This window comes from Sander vitreus, chromosome 15 (assembly GCF_031162955.1).
Source record: "Sander vitreus isolate 19-12246 chromosome 15, sanVit1, whole genome shotgun sequence".
Lineage (NCBI taxonomy): Eukaryota > Metazoa > Chordata > Actinopteri > Perciformes > Percidae > Sander > Sander vitreus.
The window spans coordinates 7215450-7239550 of record NC_135869.1 but is presented as its reverse complement, the minus strand read 5'-3'; the positions used below and the strand labels follow the sequence as shown (position 1 = coordinate 7239550).

Here is a 24101-nt window from a genome sequence, read left to right as displayed (position 1 = left end):
AAGGCACCTAACCATAACCCTTGCCTAACCCTAGTGCCTTCCATGCAGCGCTGCCTGGAAGACGACGTTGGGGGCTTAAAACACCAAACACCTTCATATATACTGTGCAAACATGAGCAGAGCTGCAAAGATTAATTGATTAGTTGTCAACTATTAAATTAATCGCCAGCTATTTTGATGATCGGTTTGAGTCATTTTTTATCGACAATGAAAATAATCGTTGGTTGCAGCCCTAAGCAGGAGAGTGATATTCTTCTCAACCAACTCTCAGCAAGAAAGCTAACATATTGCATTACCCAAAATGTTGAACTTGTCCCTTTAATCAAGCACATTCTGTACATGCCCTGAGCTCTAAACAGCCACATTAAGCGGAAACACCTGTGTGAGAGTAACAGGGCTGTGAAGGGGCTTTTAAAGGTGCCATTAAAAAAAGGCATTGCCATTTGAGGGCTGTATTGCAGTCATGTGCTGCCGCCTGGAGGAGGACCTCACAAATACCAAGTTCACAACACAAAGAGAGGCTGACGACGGGACGGTGCAGTTTGTATAGAACATTTATTTATTCAGAGCAGATGGCCATAAGATGCAGTCACTGCAAGCACACCACTGTCCAGCCACTACAACACACACACTCACACATACTCACTCACACACACTCACACACACACACACACACGTTTCATACAGTCAATAGCAGAGCAACATATAACACGCTCGGCCTCTCTCAAGCATTCACATACAGTCACTGCAATGCAGAGGAGACTCCAGTCTGGTATGTGTTCAGATAAGCACAAGCGGAAAACCAAATAAAAACAGCTTGGCTTCTTTTGTTCGGAAAGAAAATGAACTGTACTTTTTGTTCCATAACATATTCGACCATCTGTGTTTGTTTTTTTTTTTCCTTCACCATTTGCAGTATTTCACTTTTGTAGCCTGAACGCACCCCCGCATGCTCAAACACAACTCCGAAGAATGCCTACAACATGAGAAATGACCAAAGTGAGACCCAAGGAAGGAGGAGGACAGGGCCGGCTTTAGAAAGCGGTGCGTGGTAGAAGTTAAGTGAGAGAACTAGAGTTAACCTTTGACCTCTGTACAGTACAGCCTCTGATCACAGGACGTTGCCATGGATTCATGTGCTACAAAATCAATTCGGAAAACTTGCTTTTTCTGCTTGGAAATTCCACATAAACATCAGGTTGGAAAAGTCAGACAGATGGGACCAGATGTAAGAAAATTCAAATATACACCCAGCTGTGGTTCGATGCACAGCTGTACCAACCATCATAACTGACATTTTGCTAATTAGTGTTCATTACAGGCATGTTTTTAGTAAATCCACATTCAAAAGTAGTCGAAAAATACACAGATTCACTTTCTTGCTGAGAGTTCAATGCTCGTTATAAAGGGAGTGGTATTAATCTTCTCATCTAACTCTCAGCAAGAAAGCAAAAAAAAAAAAACAACACATTTTCCAAATTGTTTGCGCTGTTACTACCTTTTATGTTTGGATAAAATAGATCACATGTTGCATATTCCTGCAAGCATGTAAAGAAGTGGCCAAAATGTAACTGTTTAATTGGAATAAGTTACTTTCTAATTGTCCAATCAGATGGAGAGAGACACATTAATTTGGTATGTTACTGATTAATTACTGAACAGCAAGTGTCAGAAAGATGTATATGTTTCAAATGTCTCATCTCATTGGTGATGGTGGGAGGGGGAGGGGGGCAGCATACTTTTTAATGATGGCATATCAACAAACAATGCATAACAGAACAAGAGAGAGATCCTCATATATTGTACGTACCCATCTACTGTATTGTAGTCAGACCAAAATGACAAAGCAAGGCACATGTTTCAAAGGAAAAAAAACAAACAGAACATTGCATTAAAAATAATACAAAAATAATAAAATGGAACAACAAGAATTGCTTGTATTATACACATCGCCACACCTGGACACATGTAGGCAGAGGAAAACATGAAAAATAAAAAACCACAAACCTGGAAATATCCCAACATGGTTACCTACAATGATTCATCAGCTCGGACCACTTAAGCATGGAGAAGCAAACTGACTCAACACTCAGATTAGATCGGTTTACTTTGAAAAATAGTCTTCAGGATGACACACACATCATAAATACACTTTTTTTTTTTTTTTTTTTTGTTGCAAATATCCATATATATAATCTCTATTTGATCATAATTTAAAAACCACAACTATTCTCTGAATTCTTAGTCATTTATATAAGGAGTGTGGCTGCTATGGGACTGTGAAACCTGGATTTTCTTAATGGACCGAGGTGCATATGGAATATCAGAGCCTGGCAGCTCGCTGGATGCAGTTTCTGGTTGTGTTTGAGGAATTTAAAGGGGCACTCCACCTATTTTACACATGAAGCTAGGTTTACTAGCCTAGTACAGCTCAGCTTTTGAAAACGGCAGGGGAGGAGCCAGACGTTGTAAACTTTCGGGGCTCAGCCTAAATCTGGGGGGGGGGGGGTCCTGGGGCATGCTCCAATTACGGTAGCTGTATGCACAGTTTTTTAGCCATTTGCCACATGCAAAGGAAAACTATCCTAGAGAGCCGACATCCTGTTTTGTATCTATTGTTTTCCAACTGTCTTCATCATTCTGAAACCAGAACACAACAGATGTTGAGGATCCCTACTATTCACTTCTGCCACCTAAAAAGCGGCAGAAACGGTCTGAAGTTACATAACATGGGTAGGGCATAAACTGGCATTACTAATCTTGAAACATTTTCACAGAATGAATAGCTGATATATGATATTTCTCCAGTTATATAACTTGTGCTCCATTGATTTGCCTGTCCAGTCAGAGAAACTGAGGGGAAATGACAAAAAGTTATTTTAAAACCCTTAAAGATTTGCGCCTTTTAAGAAAACATTCAGGCCTGGAGCCCCAGAAGTCACCCCCTTTGCTCTGCCCCTGGAAAACAGTTGTTTAATGTCCTCTGGAGTAGTTTTGTAAAAATTCAGAATGATGTCATAGTGATGTCATCGGAATTATTATTTTAAAAATGAGATCCTGTGTTACAAACTGGCGTCATGGAGTTTGAAAGATATGGGCGTTTACCAGGCAGAAAGGATCTAGTAAAAGACACTATTTAGATGCATTATGGGAAGTGTAGGACCCATACCATAGCCTTTATAAGTGCAGTACAAAAATGGCTGGAGTGGCCCTTTAAATGTTTCACTGAAACAAACCATCCAAACGGCTTCACAGATCTCTGCTGCTGCTTGCTCCATCAGCATTTTTTTTCTCTCCTTTTTAATCCATGTCATGGCAACATGTAGTGTAGTAACTATGGTGATGACAATGAGTATGGTGAGGTTGATGATGTAGATTGTCATGGCAACATAGGGTGGGTGGTTAGGAGAGTGTGGGACGAGAGAGATGAAGATATAAAGAGGACGGTTATCCACTGGAAGGGTTTCGCTCCTATTCTAATCTTTTTATTTGCTGACATTTTTTTTTTTTTAAGGGATCCCACATAGAGATTCAGGACAGTTATTGATCCTATAAGTACGAATGAATACAGGGTCTTTAAAGTAGGGATGCGCCAGTATCTGACCTTATTAACTGGATCTAGTATCAGTAATATTATACTAATTCAGTGTTCACTCAAGGCAAGCTGCTGACTGACAGGCTGAGGTTTTTGCACCAGAAGAAATACATGTATTTTTAAGATTTTTTTAACACAGTAAATGAAATGTTCAGTAGTAAAAACTAGACACAAATAACTATTCAAATTAGAGTATTTTAACGGATCAAAGAGAGCACTGATACTAGATTGGAAATCTGTTTCAGCAGATACCCTGAGTGAAGGTTTCGGAAGAGTATAAGTTGCATCAATGCATCCCCCCAGTGTCTGAAATGGGCCAGTACTTAGCTGTACTGAGTACTAGCACTTCTGATTTTTGTCCACATGAGTACCCTTACTTCTAATTGTTATTAACAGTAGCCCGTTATTCGGCTGAGATCATAGACTGTATACAGCCTTTGGCTGATATTTATACCAAAGTAGGCTATATATTATGATTATTAAGAGAAAACGAGCAATTCTATGTAGAATCAGACATTCAGCACCCCCCATATAGCCCGAATGGAATGATCATAACCACATTTTCAGACACTGTGAGGATGTGACTGTGAGACTGATAGTCTCCTTAGATTGAATCATTGAATAGTCGACTATTCGGGGTCACCGTATAAATGTAAATATATCCATGATACATGCGCTGATCATATCATGCAACTGCTGAATTAGGGTGCTGGCACTTTTTTTTTGTGGTCCAATTCAGGCACTGTGCATTCCTACTTAAAAGTGTTTGAAAATGAATTAATGTTCATGAATTTCTCAGTTTTTGAATTTCAATTAAAATCAAAAGGTTAGTCAATGTTCTGAGTGTGGGGAACATGACGTTTGTTGCTTTATAGCCTTGTTTTCTTCTGAGATAGCAGCAGGTATCAGGAATGATTTGATACTGTCAGGGGGTCAAGCTGAATGTAGCTCTCTCTAGACTTTGCTGCTTGTGCTGCAACTGGGCCCAATCTGACCTTTGACCCATCCTCCTTAAAACTGGCCAACTCTACTACCTACCTACTACCTTACCTTGCTAAAATGTTGCACATTGAACAGCATCCTGAAATCCTTCTCCACAACTTAAAAGCCAACGTTATCCCCTAAGACTTAACATCTGCTTTCAGAAAACCTGCTGTAGCCTTGCTGCAGTTCTCCCCCCCTAACCTTCCTGTTTGAATTGATATTGTGCAGGCTCCCGTGTGTGTGTGTGTGTGTGTGTGTGTGTGTGTGTGTGTGTGTGTGTGTGTGTGTGTGCAAGTTGGCTGCATGGGTCATTGTGCTTCTCCTGTTGGTGTGTGTCTATGTTACGGGGTGATAATGAGGATGAAGCAGAGTGTATGAATGCAGCCAGGAGAGGAAACTGAATTTGATCCTGAAATTCCGACAATTCACAAAAGCTCACATGCACACATCTGCCACACTGTTCCTATCTCGCGCGCACACGCACACACACACACACACACACACACACACACACACACACACACACACTTCAGGAGCTGAATAGTCTCGTTTTGGTCACAGATAAAAATCTTTCCACCTAGTCCTTTACATCGTCACAACACCAGAGGTCACCATTCCACACAGAACCAAGACATCAAACCAAAGAGCTAGAGATTCATATTTATCGGTATATTATATATTACTGTGCTAATGCAGGACTTTTTCAATAGATATAAACTCTCCATGCTTAGAATGTACACATACCATACTATGATTCGTTACACAGTTGGGATTTTTCAATCGGTATTACTTTAGTTTATTTGTTTGAGAGTCCATGTGGAGTTCTGAAAACGACCCACGTTTTGATTGCAGTCTCTTCCGTTTAGTTGCATTTCTTCATCTGTCCAGCTTTAGATTTATTCTTTATTTTCTCTACACATCATCAGTCGTTTTAGGTCCTTTTTTCTTCTTTTTTTTTACCCTCTCTCTTTTGGTGTCTCTCTCTTTATCCGTTCTTTATTCTTGCACCATCTCTGCCACACGTCTGTCCAGGCCTGTGGCGCTGCTCCGTCATTATTTTCATCATCGGCGACAGGAGATGAAAGGAAGAGGAAGAGGAGGAGAAAAGAGATTTTCCAGAGCAGCGACGGACGACAGGACGAGTGAGATAGACGATGAGCGCGAGCAGAGAGAGAAGGACTAAAAGAAGGAGAGAGAGTTAGAGAGGCATTTTGCCCATTGTGCCGTCTGAGTCACTCCTGATGCAACATTGCCGTGGAGACACGCTGACTGGTTCCTGCGGTTACTCCAACATGGCGTCCAGCTGGTCGGCCAAGTCATCGAACATGCTGCCGATGTCGTCGAGGATGCTAACCGTGGTCTTCTGCTCATCCACAGAGCTAAATGTGTGCACACACACACACACACACACACACACACACACACACACACACACACACACACACAGGGAAAAGTGCAACATTAAACCAACAAAAGGGAATACTTTAAATCTTAATTTGGTTACACTTTACTTGAAGGTATCTACATAAGAGTGACATAACACTGTCATGAATGTGTCATAAACATTATAAACAAGTCATAAACGTTTATGACATAACCCTTCTGTCATTAAGTGTCATTAGGTTTCTGTCATGACAAGTCAGGGTTAGGGTTAGAGTTAGGGTTCATGTGTCATGACAGTGTCATGTGTTCATGACAGTACCTACTACCTGTCATAGCAACGTTTGCACTTCTTTATGATTTTTTTTCGGCATACTACACTTTGACTCTTTTTGACATACTATACTATGAACTTTTTCAACATAGTATGACTTTTTTCGACATACTATACTATGAACGTTTTCAACATAGTATGACTTTTTTCGACATACTATACTTGAACGTTTTTATGACTTTTTTCGACATACTATACTATGACTTTTATTGACATACTATACTATGACTCTTTTCGACATACTAGACTATGACCTTTTTCAACATATTATGACATTTTTCGACATACTATACTAGGACATTTTTATGACTTTTATTTATTTTTCGACATACTATACTATGACGTTTTTCGACATACTATACTGTGACTTTTTTCGACATACTATACTGTGACTTTTTTCGACATACTATACTATGACTTTCTTTCAACATACTATACTATGACTTTCTTTCAACATAATATACTATGACCTTTTTCAACATTCTATACTAAAACTTTTTTATAATTTTTCTTTTGACAATGACTTTGAATTACTTTTTTGGACATAGTATACTATGACTTTTTCGACATGCTATGAACTTTTACGACATACTATACTATGATTGTTTTATGACTTTTTAAGACAGACTACACTATGACTTTTTTCGACATACTATACTATGACTTTTTTATGACGATTTTTCGACATACTATACTATGACTTTTTTATGACGATTTTCGACATACTATACTATGACTTTTTTATGACGATTTTCGCCATACTATACTATAACGATTTTTACCCACTATGACTTTTTTATGATTTTCTTTCAACATACTATACTATGACTTTTTCGTGACTTTTTCGACATACTATACTATGACTTTCTTTCAACATACTATACTATGACTTTCTTCCGATTTTTTCAACATACTATACTATGACTTTTTGTGACTTTTTCGACATACTATACTATGATTTTCTTTCAACATACTATACTATGACTTTTTGTGACTTTTTCGACATACTATACTATGACTTTCTTTCAACATACTATACTATGACTTTTTTAGTTTTTTTTGACATACTATACTATGAGTGTTTTATGACTTTATCAGACATACTATACCAAGACTTTTTTATGATTTTCTTTCGACATACAATACTATGACTTTTAATGACTTTTTCGACATACTATACTTTGACATTTTGTTACTTTTTTTGACATACCATACTATGACTTTTTTGACATACTATACTATGACTTTTTTGACATACCATACTATGACTTTTTTGACATACTATACTATAACTTTTTTGACATACTATACTATGACTTTTTTGAAATACTATACTATGATTGTTTAATGACTTTTTCAGACAGACTATACTATGACTTTTTTTCGACATACTATACTATGACATTTTTATGATTTTCTTTCGACACACTATAATATGACTTTTAATGACTTTTTGAGCCATACTATACTATGTCTATGAGGATAGTGGCTAAATTATCCTCCATGATGGAAAACATCCCACCCTATGCAGGACATTCTGGAGCCACTGTGCAGCTCCTTCAGTGACAGGGTGCAGCAGCAGCGCCACCTCAAGAAGAGATAGTGCAGGTCTTTCCTTCCTGCTGCTGTCAGACTTTACAATCAGCACTGCTCCCAGTGGACCACATGGATAAAACACACACCAGGACTGATAAACCTTGCAATAATAATGTGACTGTGAAATACTGTAAATACAACTATTTGTTTATTTACTATACAAATTAAAAAATGTTGTAATTATTTTGAATTGTTTGTTTATCTTTTTTGTATTGTACTTTTTCCTCCATATCTCTTTCTGCTGCAACATTGCGAATTCCCAGTTGTGGGATTAATAAAGGATTTTGAATCTTGAATCTACTATACTCTATCATGACTTTTTTTTCGACATACTATACCATGACGTTTTTATGACTTTCTTCAACATACTATACGATGACTTTTTTATGACGATTTTCACCATACTGTACAATGACTTTTCATGATTGTTTTCGTCATACTATACTATGATTGTTTTATGACTGTTTCAGATGTATTGTACTTTTTCCTCCATATCTCTTGCTGCTGCAACATTGTGAATTCCCGGTTGTGGGATTAATAAAGGATTTTGAATCTTGAATCAATACTATACTCTATTATGAGTTTTTTTTCGACATACTATACCATGACGTTTTTTCAACATACTATACTATGATTGTTTTATGACTGTTTTAGACATACTATACTATGACTTTTTTCGACATATTATACTATGACTTTTTTCGACATACTATACTATGACTTTTTTATGATTTTTTTCGACATACTATACTATGACTTTTTTATGATTTTTTTCAACATACTATACTATGACTTTTTTTGACATACTATACTATGACTTTTTTATGATTTTCTTTCAACATACTATACTATGACTTTTTTAGTTTTTTCGACATACTATACTATGACTTTTTGAGTTTTTTCGACATACTATACTATGACTTTTTGAGTTTTTTCGACATACTATACGATGACTTTTTTATGACGTTTATTTCGACATACTATACTATGATTGTTTTATGATTTTCTTTCGACATACTATACTATGACTTTTTGAGCTTTTTTGACATACTATACTATGACTTTTTTATAATTTGTTTCGACATACTATACTATGACTTTTTTATGATTTTCTTTCAACATACTATACTATGACTTTTTTGACATACTATACTATGACTTTTTGAGTTTTTTCGACATACTATACTATGACTTTTTTATGACGTTTATTTCTACATACTATACTATGACTCTTTTCGACATACTATACTATGACTTTTTTTATGATTTTTTTTCGACATACTATACTATGACTTTTTTGAGTTTTTTTTCGACATACTATACTATGACTTTTTTATGATTTTTTTCGACATACTATACTATGACTTTTTTGACATACTATACTATGACTTTTTGAGTTTTTTCGACATAATATACTATGACTTTTTCAGTTTTTTCGACATACTATACTATGACTTTTTTATGACTTTCTTCAACATACTATACTATGACTCTTTTCGACATACTATACTATGATTGTTTTATGATTTTCTTTCGACATACTATACTATGACTTTTTGAGCTTTTTTGACATACTATACTATGACTTTTTTATGATTTTCTTTCAACATACTATACTATGACTTTTTTGACATACTATACTATGACTTTTTGAGTTTTTTCGACATACTATACTATGACTTTTTTTCGACATACTATACTATGATTGTTTTATTACTTTTTCAGACAGACTATACTATGACTTTTTTGGACATATTACTATGACCTTTTTTCGACATACTTTTCTATGACTTTATGATTTTTTTCCTACATATTACTATGACGTTTTTCAACATACTATACTATGACTCTTCTAAACAAACCTGGATTCTTTTATGACTTTTTTTGGCATACTATACTATGACATTTTCAACATACTATAATATGACTTTTAATGACTTTTTGAGCCATACTATACTATGTCTATGAGGATAGTGGCTAAATTATCCTCCATGATGGAAAACATCCCACCCTATGCAGGACATTCTGGAGCCACTGTGCAGCTCCTTCAGTGACAGGGTGCAGCAGCAGCGCCACCTCAAGAAGAGATAGTGCAGGTCTTTCCTTCCTGCTGCTGTCAGACTTTACAATCAGCACTGCTCCCAGTGGACCACATGGATAAAACACACACCAGGACTGATAAACCTTGCAATAATAATGTGACTGTGAAATATTGTAAATACAACTATTTGTTTATTTACTATACAAATTAAACAATTTTTTAATTATTTTGAATTCATTGTTTGTTTATCTTTTTTGTATTGTACTTTTTCCTCCATATCTCTTGCTGCTGCAACATTGTAAATTCCCAGTTGTGGGATTAATAAAGGATTTTGAATCTTGAATCTACTATACTCTATCATGACTTTTTTTTCGACATACTATACCATGACGTTTTTTCAACATACTATACTATGATTGTTTTATGACTGTTTCAGACAGACTATACTACGACTTTTTTAAGACTTTCTTCAACATACTATACGATGACTTTTCATGATTGTTTTCGTCATACTATACTATGATTGTTTTATGACTGTTTCAGATGTATTGTACTTTTTCCTCCATATCTCTTGCTGCTGCAACATTGTGAATTCCCGGTTGTGGGATTAATAAAGGATTTTGAATCTTGAATCTTGAATCTATACTATACTCTAATATGATAGAGTACTATACTATACTATGACTTTTTGAGCTTTTTCGACATATTATACTATGACTTTTTTATGATTTTTCGACATACTATACTATGACGATTTTTACCCACTATGACTTTTTTATGATTTGTTTCGACATACTATACTATGACTCTTTTTGACATACTATACTATGACTTTTTTATGATTTTCTTTCAACATACTATACTATGACTTTTTTGACATACTATACTATGACTTTTTTTCGACATACTATACTATGATTGTTTTATTTTTTCGACATACTATACTATGACTTTTTTATGACTTTCTTCACCATACTATACAATGACTTTTTTATGATTTTTTTCGACATACTATACTATGACTTTTTTTATAATTTGTTTTGACATACTATAGTATGACTCTTTTCGACATACTATACTATGATTGTTTTATGAATTGTTTCAGACATACTATACTATGACTTTTTTATGATTTTTTTCGACATACTATACTATGACTTTTTTATGATTTGTTTCGACATACTATACTATGACTTTTTTGACATACTATGACTTTTTGAGTTTTTTCGACATACTATACTACGACGTTTTTGACATACTATACTATGATTGTTTTATGACTTTTTTAGACATACTATACTATGACTTTTTTATGATTTTCTTTCGACATACTTTACTATGACTCTTTTCGACATTCTATACTATGACTTTTTGAGTTTTTTCGACATACTATACTATGACTTTTCTATGAGGATTTTCACCATACTATACAATGACTTTTCATGATTTTTTTTGTCATACTATACTATGATTGTTTTATGACTGTTTGAGACATACTATAGTATGACTCTTTTCGACATACTATACTATGACTTTTTTATGATTTTCTTTCAACATAATATACTATGACTTTTTTCAACATTCTATACTATAACTTTTTTATAATTTTTCTTTTGACAATGACTTTGAATTACTTTTTTGGACATAGTATACTATGACTCTTTTCGACATCCTATACTATGACTCTTTTCGACATACTATACTATGATTGTTTTATGAATTTTTCAGACATACTATACTATGACTTTTTATGATTTTCTTTCGACATACTATACTATGACTTTTTTTATGATTTGTTTCGACATACTATACTATGACTCTTTTCAACATACTATACTATGACTTTTTTTGACCCTACTATGACTTTTTATGACTTTTTTCGACATACTATACTATGACTTTTTTATGATTTTCTTTCAACATACTATACTATGACTTTTTTGACATACTATACTATGACTTTTTGAGTTTTTTCAACATACTATACTATGACTTTTTTATGATTTGTTTCGACATCCTATACTATGACTCTTTTCGACATACTATACTATGACTCTTTTCGACATACTATACTATGACTTTCTTTTCAACATACTATACTATGACTTTTTTTGAGTTTTTTTCGACATACTATACTATGACTTTTTATGTTTTTTTGACATACTATACTATGACTGTTTTATGACTTTATCAGACATACTATACTATGACTTTTTTATGATTTTCTTTCGACATACTATACTATGACTTTTTTTATGATTTGTTTCGACATACTATACTATGACTCTTTTCAACATACTATACTATGATTTTTTTCGACATACTATACTATGATTTTTTTCGACATACTATACTATGACTTTTTGTGACTTTTTCGACATACTATACTATGACTTTCTTTCAACATACTATACTATGACTTTTTGTGACTTTTTCGACATACTATACTATGACTTTCTTTCAACATACTATACTATGACTTTTTTAGTTTTTTTTGACATACTATACTATGACTTTTTTAGTTTTTTTTGACATACTATACTATGAGTGTTTTATGACTTTATCAGACATACTATACCAAGACTTTTTTATGATTTTCTTTCGACATACAATACTATGACTTTTAATGACTTTTTCGACATACTATACTTTGACATTTTGTTACTTTTTTTGACATACCATACTATGACTTTTTTGACATACTATACTATGACTTTTTTGACATACCATACTATGACTTTTTTGACATACTATACTATGACTTTTTTGACATACTATACTATGACTTTTTTGAAATACTATACTATGATTGTTTAATGACTTTTTCAGACAGACTATACTATGACTTTTTTTCGACATACTATACTATGACATTTTTATGATTTTCTTTCGACACACTATAATATGACTTTTAATGACTTTTTGAGCCATACTATACTATGTCTATGAGGATAGTGGCTAAATTATCCTCCATGATGGAAAACATCCCACCCTATGCAGGACATTCTGGAGCCACTGTGCAGCTCCTTTAGTGACAGGGTGCAGCAGCAGCGCCACCTCAAGAAGAGATAGTGCAGGTCTTTCCTTCCTGCTGCTGTCAGACTTTACAATCAGCACTGCTCCCAGTGGACCACATGGATAAAACACACACCAGGACTGATAAACCTTGCAATAATAATGTGACTGTGAAATACTGTAAATACAACTATTTGTTTATTTACTATACAAATTAAAAAATGTTGTAATTATTTTGAATTGTTTGTTTATCTTTTTTGTATTGTACTTTTTCCTCCATATCTCTTTCTGCTGCAACATTGCGAATTCCCAGTTGTGGGATTAATAAAGGATTTTGAATCTTGAATCTACTATACTCTATCATGACTTTTTTTTCGACACACTATACCATGACGTTTTTATGACTTTCTTCAACATACTATACTGATGACTTTTTTTATGACGATTTTCACCATACTGTACAATGACTTTTCATGATTGTTTTCGTCATACTATACTATGATTGTTTTATGACTGTTTCAGATGTATTGTACTTTTTCCTCCATATCTCTTGCTGCTGCAACATTGTGAATTCCCGGTTGTGGGATTAATAAAGGATTTTGAATCTTGAATCAATACTATACTCTATTATGAGTTTTTTTTCGACATACTATACCATGACGTTTTTTCAACATACTATACTATGATTGTTTTATGACTGTTTTTAGACATACTATACTATGACTTTTTTGAGCTTTTTTCGACATATTATACTATGACTTTTTTTCGACATACTATACTATGACTTTTTTATGATTTTCTTCGACATACTATACTGACTTTTTTGATTTTCTTTCAACATACTTGACTTTTTTGAGTTTTTTGACATACTATACTATGACTTTTTATGATTTTCTTTCAACATACTATACTATGACTTTTTTGTGACATACTATACTATGAGTTTTTCGACATACTATACTATGACTTTTTGAGTTTTTTTCGACATACTATACTAGGACTTTTTATGATTTTTCAGCATACTATACTATGACTTTTTTATGACGTTTTTCAACATACTATACTATGACTTTTTATGATTTTTTTCGACATACTATACTATGATTGTTTTATGACTTTTTCGACATACTATACTATGACTTTTTTCATATCTTTTGCTACTATACTTTGAATTCGGTTGTTTTCGACATACTATACTATGACTTTTTTATGATTTTTCATCAATACTATACTATGACTTTTTGAGTTTTTTTCGACATACTATACTATGACTTTTTTTCGAAATACTATACTATGACTTTTTTTCAACATACTATACTATGACTTTTTATGATTTTTCGACATACTATACTATGAGTTTTCGACATACTATACTATGACTTTTAATGATTTTTCGACATACTATACTATGACTTTTTTTTCAACATGATTTTTCAACATACTATACTATGATTTTTCAACATACTATACTATGACTTTTTATGATTTTTCAACATACTATACTATGACTTTTTATGACTTTTCGACATACTATACTATGACTTTTTGAGTTTTTTTCGACATACTATACTATGAGTTTTTGATTTTCGACATACTATACTATGACTTTTTGATTTCAACATACTATACTATGACTTTTTTATGACGTTTTTTTTCGACATACTATACTATGACTTTTTTTATGATTTTTTTTCGACATACTATACTATGACTTTTTTATGATTTTTCAACATACTATACTATGACTTTTTGAGTTTTTTTCAACATACTATACTATGACTTTTTGAGTTTTTCGACATACTATACTATGACTGTTTTTTTCGACATACTATACTATGATTTTTTCGACATACTATACTATGACTTTTTATGATTTTTCGACATACTATACTATGAGTTTTCAACATACTATACTATGACTTTTTGAGTTTTTTTCGACATACTATACTATGATTTTTTGAGTTTTTTTCGACAAACTATACTATGAGTTTTTATGATTTTTCAACATACTATACTATGACTTTTTATGATTTTTCAACATACTATACTATGACTTTTTTTATGATTTTTTCGACATACTATACTATGACTTTTATGACTTTTTTTTTCGACATACTATACTATGACTTTTTTATGATTTTTTTTCGACATACTATACTATGACTTTTTATGACTTTTCAACGTACTATACCAGTACTTTTTGAGTTTTTTTCGACATACTGTACTATGAGTTTTTGAGTTTTTCGACATACTATACTATGACTTTTTATGATTTTTTTTCGACATACTATACTATGACTTTTTTATGATTTTTTCGACATACTATACTATGACTTTTTTGAGTTTTTTTTTCAACATACTATACTATGACTTTTTGAGTTTTTTTCGATATACTATACTATGACTTTTTATGATTTTTCAAAATACTATACTATGACTTTTTTTATGATTTTTTCAGACATACTATACTATGACTTTTTATGATTTTTTTTCGACATACTATACTATGACTTTTTGAGTTTTTTTTGACATACTATATTATGACTTTTAATGATTTTTCGACATACTATACTATGACTTTTTATGATTTTTCGACATACTATACTATGACTTTTTGAGTTTTTTTCAACATACTGTACTATGACTTTTTGAGTTTTTTTCGGCATACTGTACTATGATTTGAGTTTTTTTCGACATACTATACTATGACTTTTTGATTTTCTTTCGACATACTATACTATGATTTTGAGTTTTTTTCGACATACTATACTATGACTTTTTGAGTTTTTTTCGACATATATACTATGACTTTTTATGATTTTTCAAATAAACTATACTATGACTTTTTATGATTTTTCAACATACTATACTATGACTTTTTATAATTTTTCAACATACTATACTATGACTTTTTGAGGTTTTTTCAACATACTATACTATTATTGTTTTATGACTTTTTCAGACAGACTATACTATGACTTTTTATGATTTTCTTTCGACATACTATACTATGACTCTTTCTGACGGGCTAGACAATGACTTTTTCACAATTTGTATCGTCAACATTGTGAATTCCCGGTTGTGGGATTAATAAAGGATTTTGAATCTTCAATCAATACTATACTCTATTATGAGTTTTTTTTCGACATACTATACCATGACGTTTTTTCGACATACTATACTATGTTTGTTTTATGACTGTTTCAGACATACTATACTATGACTTTTTTGACGTACTATACTATGACTTTTTGAGTTTTTTCGACATACTATACTATGACTTTTTTCGACATACTATACTATGATTGTTTTATTACTTTTTCAGACAGACTATACTATGACTTTTTTCGACATATTACTATGACTTTTTGAGCTTTTTTGACATACTATACTATGACTTTTTTTCGACATACTATACTATGTTTGTTTTATGACTGTTTCAGACAGACTATACTATGACTCTTTTCAACATACTATACTATGACTCTTTTCAGCTTTTTCGACATACTATACTATGATTGTTTTATGACTTTTTTAGACATACTATACTATGACTTTTTTATGATTTTCTTTCGACATACTATACTATGACTTTTTTTATGATTTGTTTCGACATATTATACTATGACGTCTTTTCAACATACTATACTATGACTTTTTTCGACATACTATACTATGATTGTTTTATGACTTTTTCAGACAGACTATACTATGACTTTTTTCGACATACTTTACTATGACTTTATGATTTTTTTTCGACATATTACTACGACTCTTTTCGACATACTATACTATGACCTTTTTCAACATACTATACTATGACTTTTTTATGACTTTTTTCGACATATTACTATGACTTCATGATTTTTTTTCGACATCTTACTACGACTCTTTTCGACATACTATACTATGACGTTTTTCAACATACTATACTATGACTCATTTCAACAAACCTGGATCCTTTTATGACTTTTTTCAACATACTATACTATGACCTTTTTCGACATACTATACTATGACTTTTGGAGTTTTTTTCGACATACTATACTATGACTTTTTTCAACATACTATACTATGATTGTTTTATGACTTTTTCAGACATACTATACTATGACTTTTTCATGATTTTCTTTCAACATACTATACTATGACTCTTTTATAATTTTTTTTCAACATGCTATACTATGATTGTTTTATGACTTTTTCAGACATACTATACTATGACTCTTTTATAATTTTTTTTCAACATGCTATACTATGACTTTTTTCAACATACTATACTATGAATCTTTTCACCATACTATACTATGACTTTTTTTCGACATACTATACTATGATTCTTTTCGCCATACCATACTATGAATCTTTTCGCTATACTATACTATGACTTTTTTTATGATTTTCTTCCAACATAATATACTATGACTTTTTTTTTGTTTTTTCGACATACTATACAATGACTTTTTTATGATTTTCTTTCAACATGCTATACTAAGTCTTTTTGAGTTTTTCGACATACTACACTATGACTTTTTTATAATTTTGTTCAACATACCATACTATGACTTTTTTCGACATACTATGACTTTTTTATGATTTTCTTTCAACATGCTATACTATGTCTTTTTGAGTTTTTTCGACATACTATACTATGACTTTTTTATCATTGTCTTTCAACATACTATACTATGACATTTTATGATTTTCTTTCGACATACTATACTATGACTCCTTTCGACATGCTATACAATGACTTTTTCATGATTATTTTCGTCATACTATACTATGACTTTTTCATGATTTTTTTCGTCATACTATGACTTTTTCATGATTTTTTTCAGACATACTATACCAAGACTTTTTATGATTTTCTTTCGCCATACTATACTATGACTCTTTTCGACATGCTATACAATGACTTTTTGAGTTTTTGAGAAAAAAAAAAAAAAAGGTCTCCTTAACGAATGCCGTTTGTGCTAGAAGAGTGCCTTGGACCTTTTTTCTCTTTTGAATTTTTGTGTTCCCCTTCCAAAGAGCACCTTCATGATTTGTTTGAACTTCTGAGCACTCCTGACTTCTTTTCTTCTCATAGTATGTCGAAAAGTCAAAAAGATCATCGGTATGTCGAAAAAACACATTAAAAAGTCATAGTATAGTATGTCAAAAAAGCTATAAAAAGGTAAAAAAAGTATCACCAATTAAGTTGAAAAAACCTAAATGTTTTTGTTTGGTTCCGAAAACGAAGCCCTTTTGAATATCAGACCTGGTGGACTGGCGGCCACCTTGGATTTGACCTCTAAGGGTCCTCAGAAGTTAAATCTGACTTCCCTCCACTTCTGAAAATAAACCTTACGGTATGCACTATGTAAGAAATGTCATGCTTTTCCTCTTTCTTTCTATCCGCCCTACTACTCCATTGACGTTTCATTAACTGCTTATTTAAGCCTGGAAACAAGCGAGATGAATCGTGACCGTAAAACATTTGATTAGGCGCAAAGGAACATTTTAAAAAATGCCAAAAAGGCAAAGGTACAAGACTGTAACAGCGAACTCCACCAATCAGACACATCACTGTTACGCTTAGGATTGTGGGTAGTGTATTACTTCTTCATGACATCGCAAATAAAAGTGTTTTTCTTAAAACAAGGTTGATTTCAAACGGACTTGTTGCTTCTACAGGGGCATAAACCTGCGTTTCACAACCTCGTAGCTCATGGAAAGTCTAAACTTTGATGGTTTTGACATTATGGCTAATAATCAACATCCTTATGGAGATATTGAATGGGATTTTTAGTTCCAGAACCACACTGTTGAGCTCTATAAAGAAACAACATTGTTCATGTATTGCAGTCTGGAGCTGGTCCTATAGCATTATGCTAAGAAAACTATAGACTACAGCTGAAGCTGATGGGAATACCATTAGTTTGCAGATATTCAGTCATAAACCAAAGTATTAGACAAATACACATTTTGACCTGATGATGACTGAAGTGATTAGAATTTGTATATGTGAAGTGTGTGTGTTTTCTTTCTGTGAGTATAGAAGTGTGTGTGTGTGTGTGTGTGTGTGTGTGTGTGTGTGCGCTCCTTACTCTTCCTGCCGCAGTATCTTGTCCTCCACGGCCTGCAGAGCGGCGGCCAGCGACGCACTTGTCTCCTCCAGCTTCTGATGCACCAATGAATCTACACCGAAGTCCGGTGTCGTAGCGGCCGGCACCGTGACCCCGCCTCCCGCCATCCCAGTGTCCACCGACACCCCACCGATGGAGGAGCGAGGGGGCTTGACGGGTGGCGGGGTTGGGCTGGGAGTGGCGGGAGTCTGGGGCGTCTGTGGTGTAGTGGGGGTCTGCGGGGTGTGGGGGCTCTGCGGAGACGGGCTCAGCGGCTTGGCGTTTGGCGGGCTGGGGATGTTGGAAGGGGGGAAGCAGGGGGGTGAGCTGGTCTGTCGGGCCACCGCATGGTGCTGCTTGACCGGGGCAGAGGCCGGGTTAGGGGAGGGGGGGGCTGGTCATGGAGTGGATGAGCTTGGCCGGTTTGGGTGCCGTGGGTGGGGGCGCCGGTTTAGGCGACACAGGTGGAGGGATCTTCTTTCCGTTCACTACAGAAATAGAAACATGGAAAAAAGAGCGGGGTTGGATCATCTGCATCCTGATATATTACCTCTTGGCACTCATTTTTTTATTCAAAATCTAAAGTTTTTCTAAACAATAACTCTGTTTCCCTGGTTATGCCTGAGGATTTGACTAATACTTGGAATAATCACCCATAAGGTTTATATGCAATGCTTTCTAGATATTTTTTTTCTTGGGTTTTTCTAGTTGTTTCCTTGTTATTTTGTTTATTTAGATTGTTATTATTACTTTATTTTCCTATTGTCTGATTTAATATTGTCTGTTTTAATATTGTCTGACTTAATGTTGTTTTGGACCCCAGGAAGACTAGCTGGTCGTCTAGGCGTCAGCTAATGGGGATCCTTATAATAAACGTAATGCCTTTTGCCTGCCAATGTGGCCAGATGACATGTTTGGACTTGTCATTCGACCACATTGGCAGTTTGTTTTAAGCATACTGACCCTGGTGGCTTTAAGGCTTTAGTATGCTTCAAACAAAGTGCTTTTCAAATAGTGTCTCAAACTCCCTTGCCCAAACCTTTCTGACGTTGGAATTGAGGGCCCTGTGTTACTTTCTGTAGCCGACAGTTTGTACAAATCATTGCGTCTCGACCCTATTTATGACTGCTGGCTTTTTGCCCCGCCTTCCACTATGGCCATAAACACCAAGATATTGATTTTTACTGCAAAGCACTTTCAAATTTGACCCCAAACTCATCCTCATTTGACAGAAAACCCACAATCATACGCCGTGAGTACCTGGGCTTCCAGGCGTCCCCGGGCCAGGCAGGGGGACTCTTTTGTTGGAGATCGGCTGTGGGGGGGACTGTGGGCCTCCCTGTCTCTTTATCTGTGCCACCACAGGCTTCGGGGAGACTGGAGGCTTTGGTTTTCTCACAGGGCCTGCTTCATTGGCCACTGGAGCGCCTTGGTCCACACTGTCCCTGCGGGGCGTGGCAGTCACTTGCGGTTGAGGTTGAGGTTGAGGTTGCGGCTGCTCTGTCACTCCAGCATCAGACACTGGGCGGCGTTTCACTGTGGCCGTGCCGTTCTGGTAGGGTACTGGCTGCGTGGTGTTGGGCTGCCCGGCCCCCACGGGCTCTCCATTAGCAGCCAGGTCTGTGTAGCCCTCAGGCTCCTTGTCGCGGCTCTTGGGCCGCCGTTTGACAGTAGACGACTCCTGGAGGGTGAAGTCGGAGCCGTTGGGATGGGGCTTGGAGCTGCGGGGCCGTCGCTTTAAGGTCGCCGTGGCCTCAACCCTGGCGATGTCCTCCTGCGTGTAATCCACGTCTCCCTGGGGACCCTCGCCGTCTCCCTGCAGACAAACACAAAATACACACTAACGGAAAATTCATACATTCGTGACAAGAGGTAATTTTTGCACAAACAGTCAAAAACATTGACAAAGATCAAAGGATAACACAAATAAAGCCTACAGAACACAGAAGCTTGATTTTAGCACATTACATTACATTGATAGATGATGTACACATAATATATAGATAGAAAGATTGAATAGCTAGATAAATATATAATAGATTGATAGCTAGATAGCTAAATAGATAGATCGCCCCCTGGTGGTTGGCTGCAGTATATGTCATAAATACCGCCCCCTCTGTGTTAGCGGATGGGACATGGGCCAAGCAAAAAAGTACACGTCAAATCAATTTTTGTTGGTGGATGGTTTCTGTCATTTTAGCTAGTTCTTATCACACTGCTGTTTGTTCAAGTGTTGATTTTTTCTGATTGGTTTTCATTAGTTATTTGATGCTATAAAGAACGTCATGATTGACAGCTGTGATTGGCTTGCGAATGGTCGGGCGGGTGTATGGGCGGGGCTATGAGACCCCTGCTCCACCGCCCAATTACTACCCCGACTCTCCAAAATAGCAGCGCCCGTATACGGGATATTTTGGCTTCACTTTTGTACAGTGGGAGAAAGCAGAGACGCGTCACCCATCTTTACAGTCTATGAGATAGATAGATAGATAGACAGATAGATAGATAGATAGACAAACATATATAGATAGCTACCTGTCCTTCTCCTTCTCCTCGTCCTTGGCGGCGGATGGTCAGGCTTCCCTCGTCTGCAAACGGCAGGTTCTCTGACGAACTGCCTCCCGAGCTGGGGTGGGGGGAGGACGGAGGATTTGGGGAGGAGGAATTTACAGGGGGAGGGGAGGTTTCAGGCTGGACGGAGGGAGAGGGTAAAGCAGAGGGAGTTGGTTGCTCACGCCTGGCAGCTGCCACCAGTTCAGTGACCGGGCCACTAATGGTCCGCCGCCGGTTCACCACTTCACCGTCCAGACCAATGGCATCGCGTGTTTTCCCCACCTGGTAAACACACAACCATACAGTTGGTTGATCATGCTTTAGTTCATTAGAAAAGATTAGAATATAGGACAGATGTGTATTGCCATTTGCACAGGTACGGAGCCGTGCAGGTGCATTGGAATTTTTACACAAAAATATAAGAAGAAATAGAAATATACAGTGAAAATATAAAGCTACATAAATTTAAAAAAAGAAATAAAATATAAAGTAGAAAAACAATATAAAGACAAAAGAGCTGTAAGATAAAGTTGAAATTGGAAATTCACTGTATAAAAACTTCTTGTTAATATAATAGTATTGATATTATAGGTCCTGAGATTTTCTCACTTTTTTGCTAGTGCACACAGAAAAACATAATATTGCACTTGTGAATATATGCTTTATACATTAATTACATACTGTATACAAATTTTAGAGAAGCACTTGTTTGTGTAAACTAATGGACAATTTTTCTGCAATACCTGCAGGAAATTCCTCTGCAGTGCCATGCCTTTGGCTCCACCTCCTATGGAAGACATCTCTAACATGGCGGCGATGCTCCTCACACTACCCACGCTGCTCGTCTCCACAGCGGCCGTCTCTACGGACACCCCCAGGTCGCTGGCTCGTCTCTGTTGGTGGTAAGGCACGTCCAGCATCCCCCCCGTGGTGGTGAGCGTGTGCGGCAGTGTGTTGGCTTCCGTCAGGTTGGAGTTGGAGGTGGAGATGTTAGAGCTAGAGCGTTTGGGCGGCGGTGGGGGTGGGCCTTTTTTCTTCTGACGCAGAGCAAAGGACTGCGTCAGGGTGCGGTTGGCGTTCTTGTCCTGGTTGCGGACCGAGTGGCTGCGGCTTACGCGGTGGGTCACTGTGGCGTATTTAACTCCGTCCCCCCTGACGGCGGCAGAGCCCTGACCCCCCGCCACCTCTGCTTCCCCCTCTCCACCTCCCTCTCGCCCTCCAACTCCTCCTGCTCTCTCGTCGCACTCCCCATCTGAGACGGCGTATCGGTTGAGGCTGTGGGAGCGTTTCTTCTGCAGCGCAGAAGGCTCTTCTCCGTCTCTCTCAGCCAGCTCAGCCTCTGGCGGGAGGCAGAGCAGCGGCACCTGTGGCTGTTGGTTCTCCCTAACCTCCATCGCCTGCATCTGTGGATGGTGCTGAGGGTGTGCCTGCTGCTGCGGCTGGACTTGAGGCTGCTGTTGTTGAGGTTGCTGGGGCGGGAGCTGGGCACACGGAGGTCCACGTTGGGTTGGAGACTGAGGGGGATGGGAGCGCGGCGACTGAGGCCTCTCCCCCTGGATGAACTGCGGGGGTGGCTTGTGTTTGGCCTGCGGGGACGCTGTGCTCTGGACGGAGGACGTGGAGGAGGAAGATGAGGTTCTAGTCTTGGTAGGGGTGTGAGGGGGTGTGTAGGGAGGCGCAGGCTGGGAGTGGGAGTGACGGTGTTTGCCTTGGGAGGAGGCGCTGCCTCTGTGGGAGGAGCTGCTTCCCTGGCTGCTCTGCTGCCTCATAGTCCGCGCCTCCTTCTTAGGTGGCCCAGCACCTCCTCCTCCTCCTGTCATCACCTCATCATGGTCTTTGCTACGTGTTCGCTGAGCTTTGACCTCCTGCCCTGGCTGGATCAGGGCACTCTGCAGCTCGGTGCTCAACTCGCTGTCCTGGAAAGTGCTCATCTTTGGAGACATGACCTCTGTGAAAAAAGAGAAAAACAGCCTTAGAATTAATGAATTAGATCTGGGGTGTGAAACTCAATTTAAGTAGGGGCCGCACTCAGAAAGGAGAATGACATCAAGGGCCAGATATGTATAGTTTATCGTAGAGATGTTCTGATACAATTTTTTTCTTCCCAATACTGATTCCAATAGCTAAACTTGCGTATCGCCTGACACAGAGTACCGATCCGAGACCAGTGTGTCATATATTTTATTATGTTTTAACAGCTGTATACTTCTATCCCTGTATGAATGTGATAGGATTGCTATCATTGTTGTACGGCCTGGCTCGGGTTAAACTCTTTTATTATCCAGTTTGACAGTCAGTCATAATTGAAAAAGAACATAAACTAATTTAAAGTAGAATTACATGGTATTGGATCCGTGCATAAACTCCAGTACTTGCCAATACCGAGTATCGGAGGCTTTTTTCGATACTGGTATCGATATTGGAACATCTCTAGTTTATTGACGTGCTTTAATGAAGAGAAAAGTTAAATATCTTTGACTGTATTATTGCGTG

At 36.3% G+C, this 24101-nt stretch overlaps 1 protein-coding gene across 1 annotated transcript in view; it reads right to left on the bottom strand.

The window, feature by feature from the left end:
* Window positions 1–536: 536 nt before the first annotated feature.
* LOC144530517 (caskin-1-like) overlaps window positions 537–24101 on the bottom strand; it is a 140411-nt gene continuing 116846 nt past the window's right edge. Inside the window, 6 exon segments of the mRNA XM_078270115.1 lie at window positions 537–5958; window positions 19038–19447; window positions 19449–19543; window positions 20316–20871; window positions 21591–21890; window positions 22352–23556. Coding sequence (XP_078126241.1) covers window positions 5862–5958; window positions 19038–19447; window positions 19449–19543; window positions 20316–20871; window positions 21591–21890; window positions 22352–23556 — 2663 coding nt within the window. The 3' untranslated portion in view covers window positions 537–5861.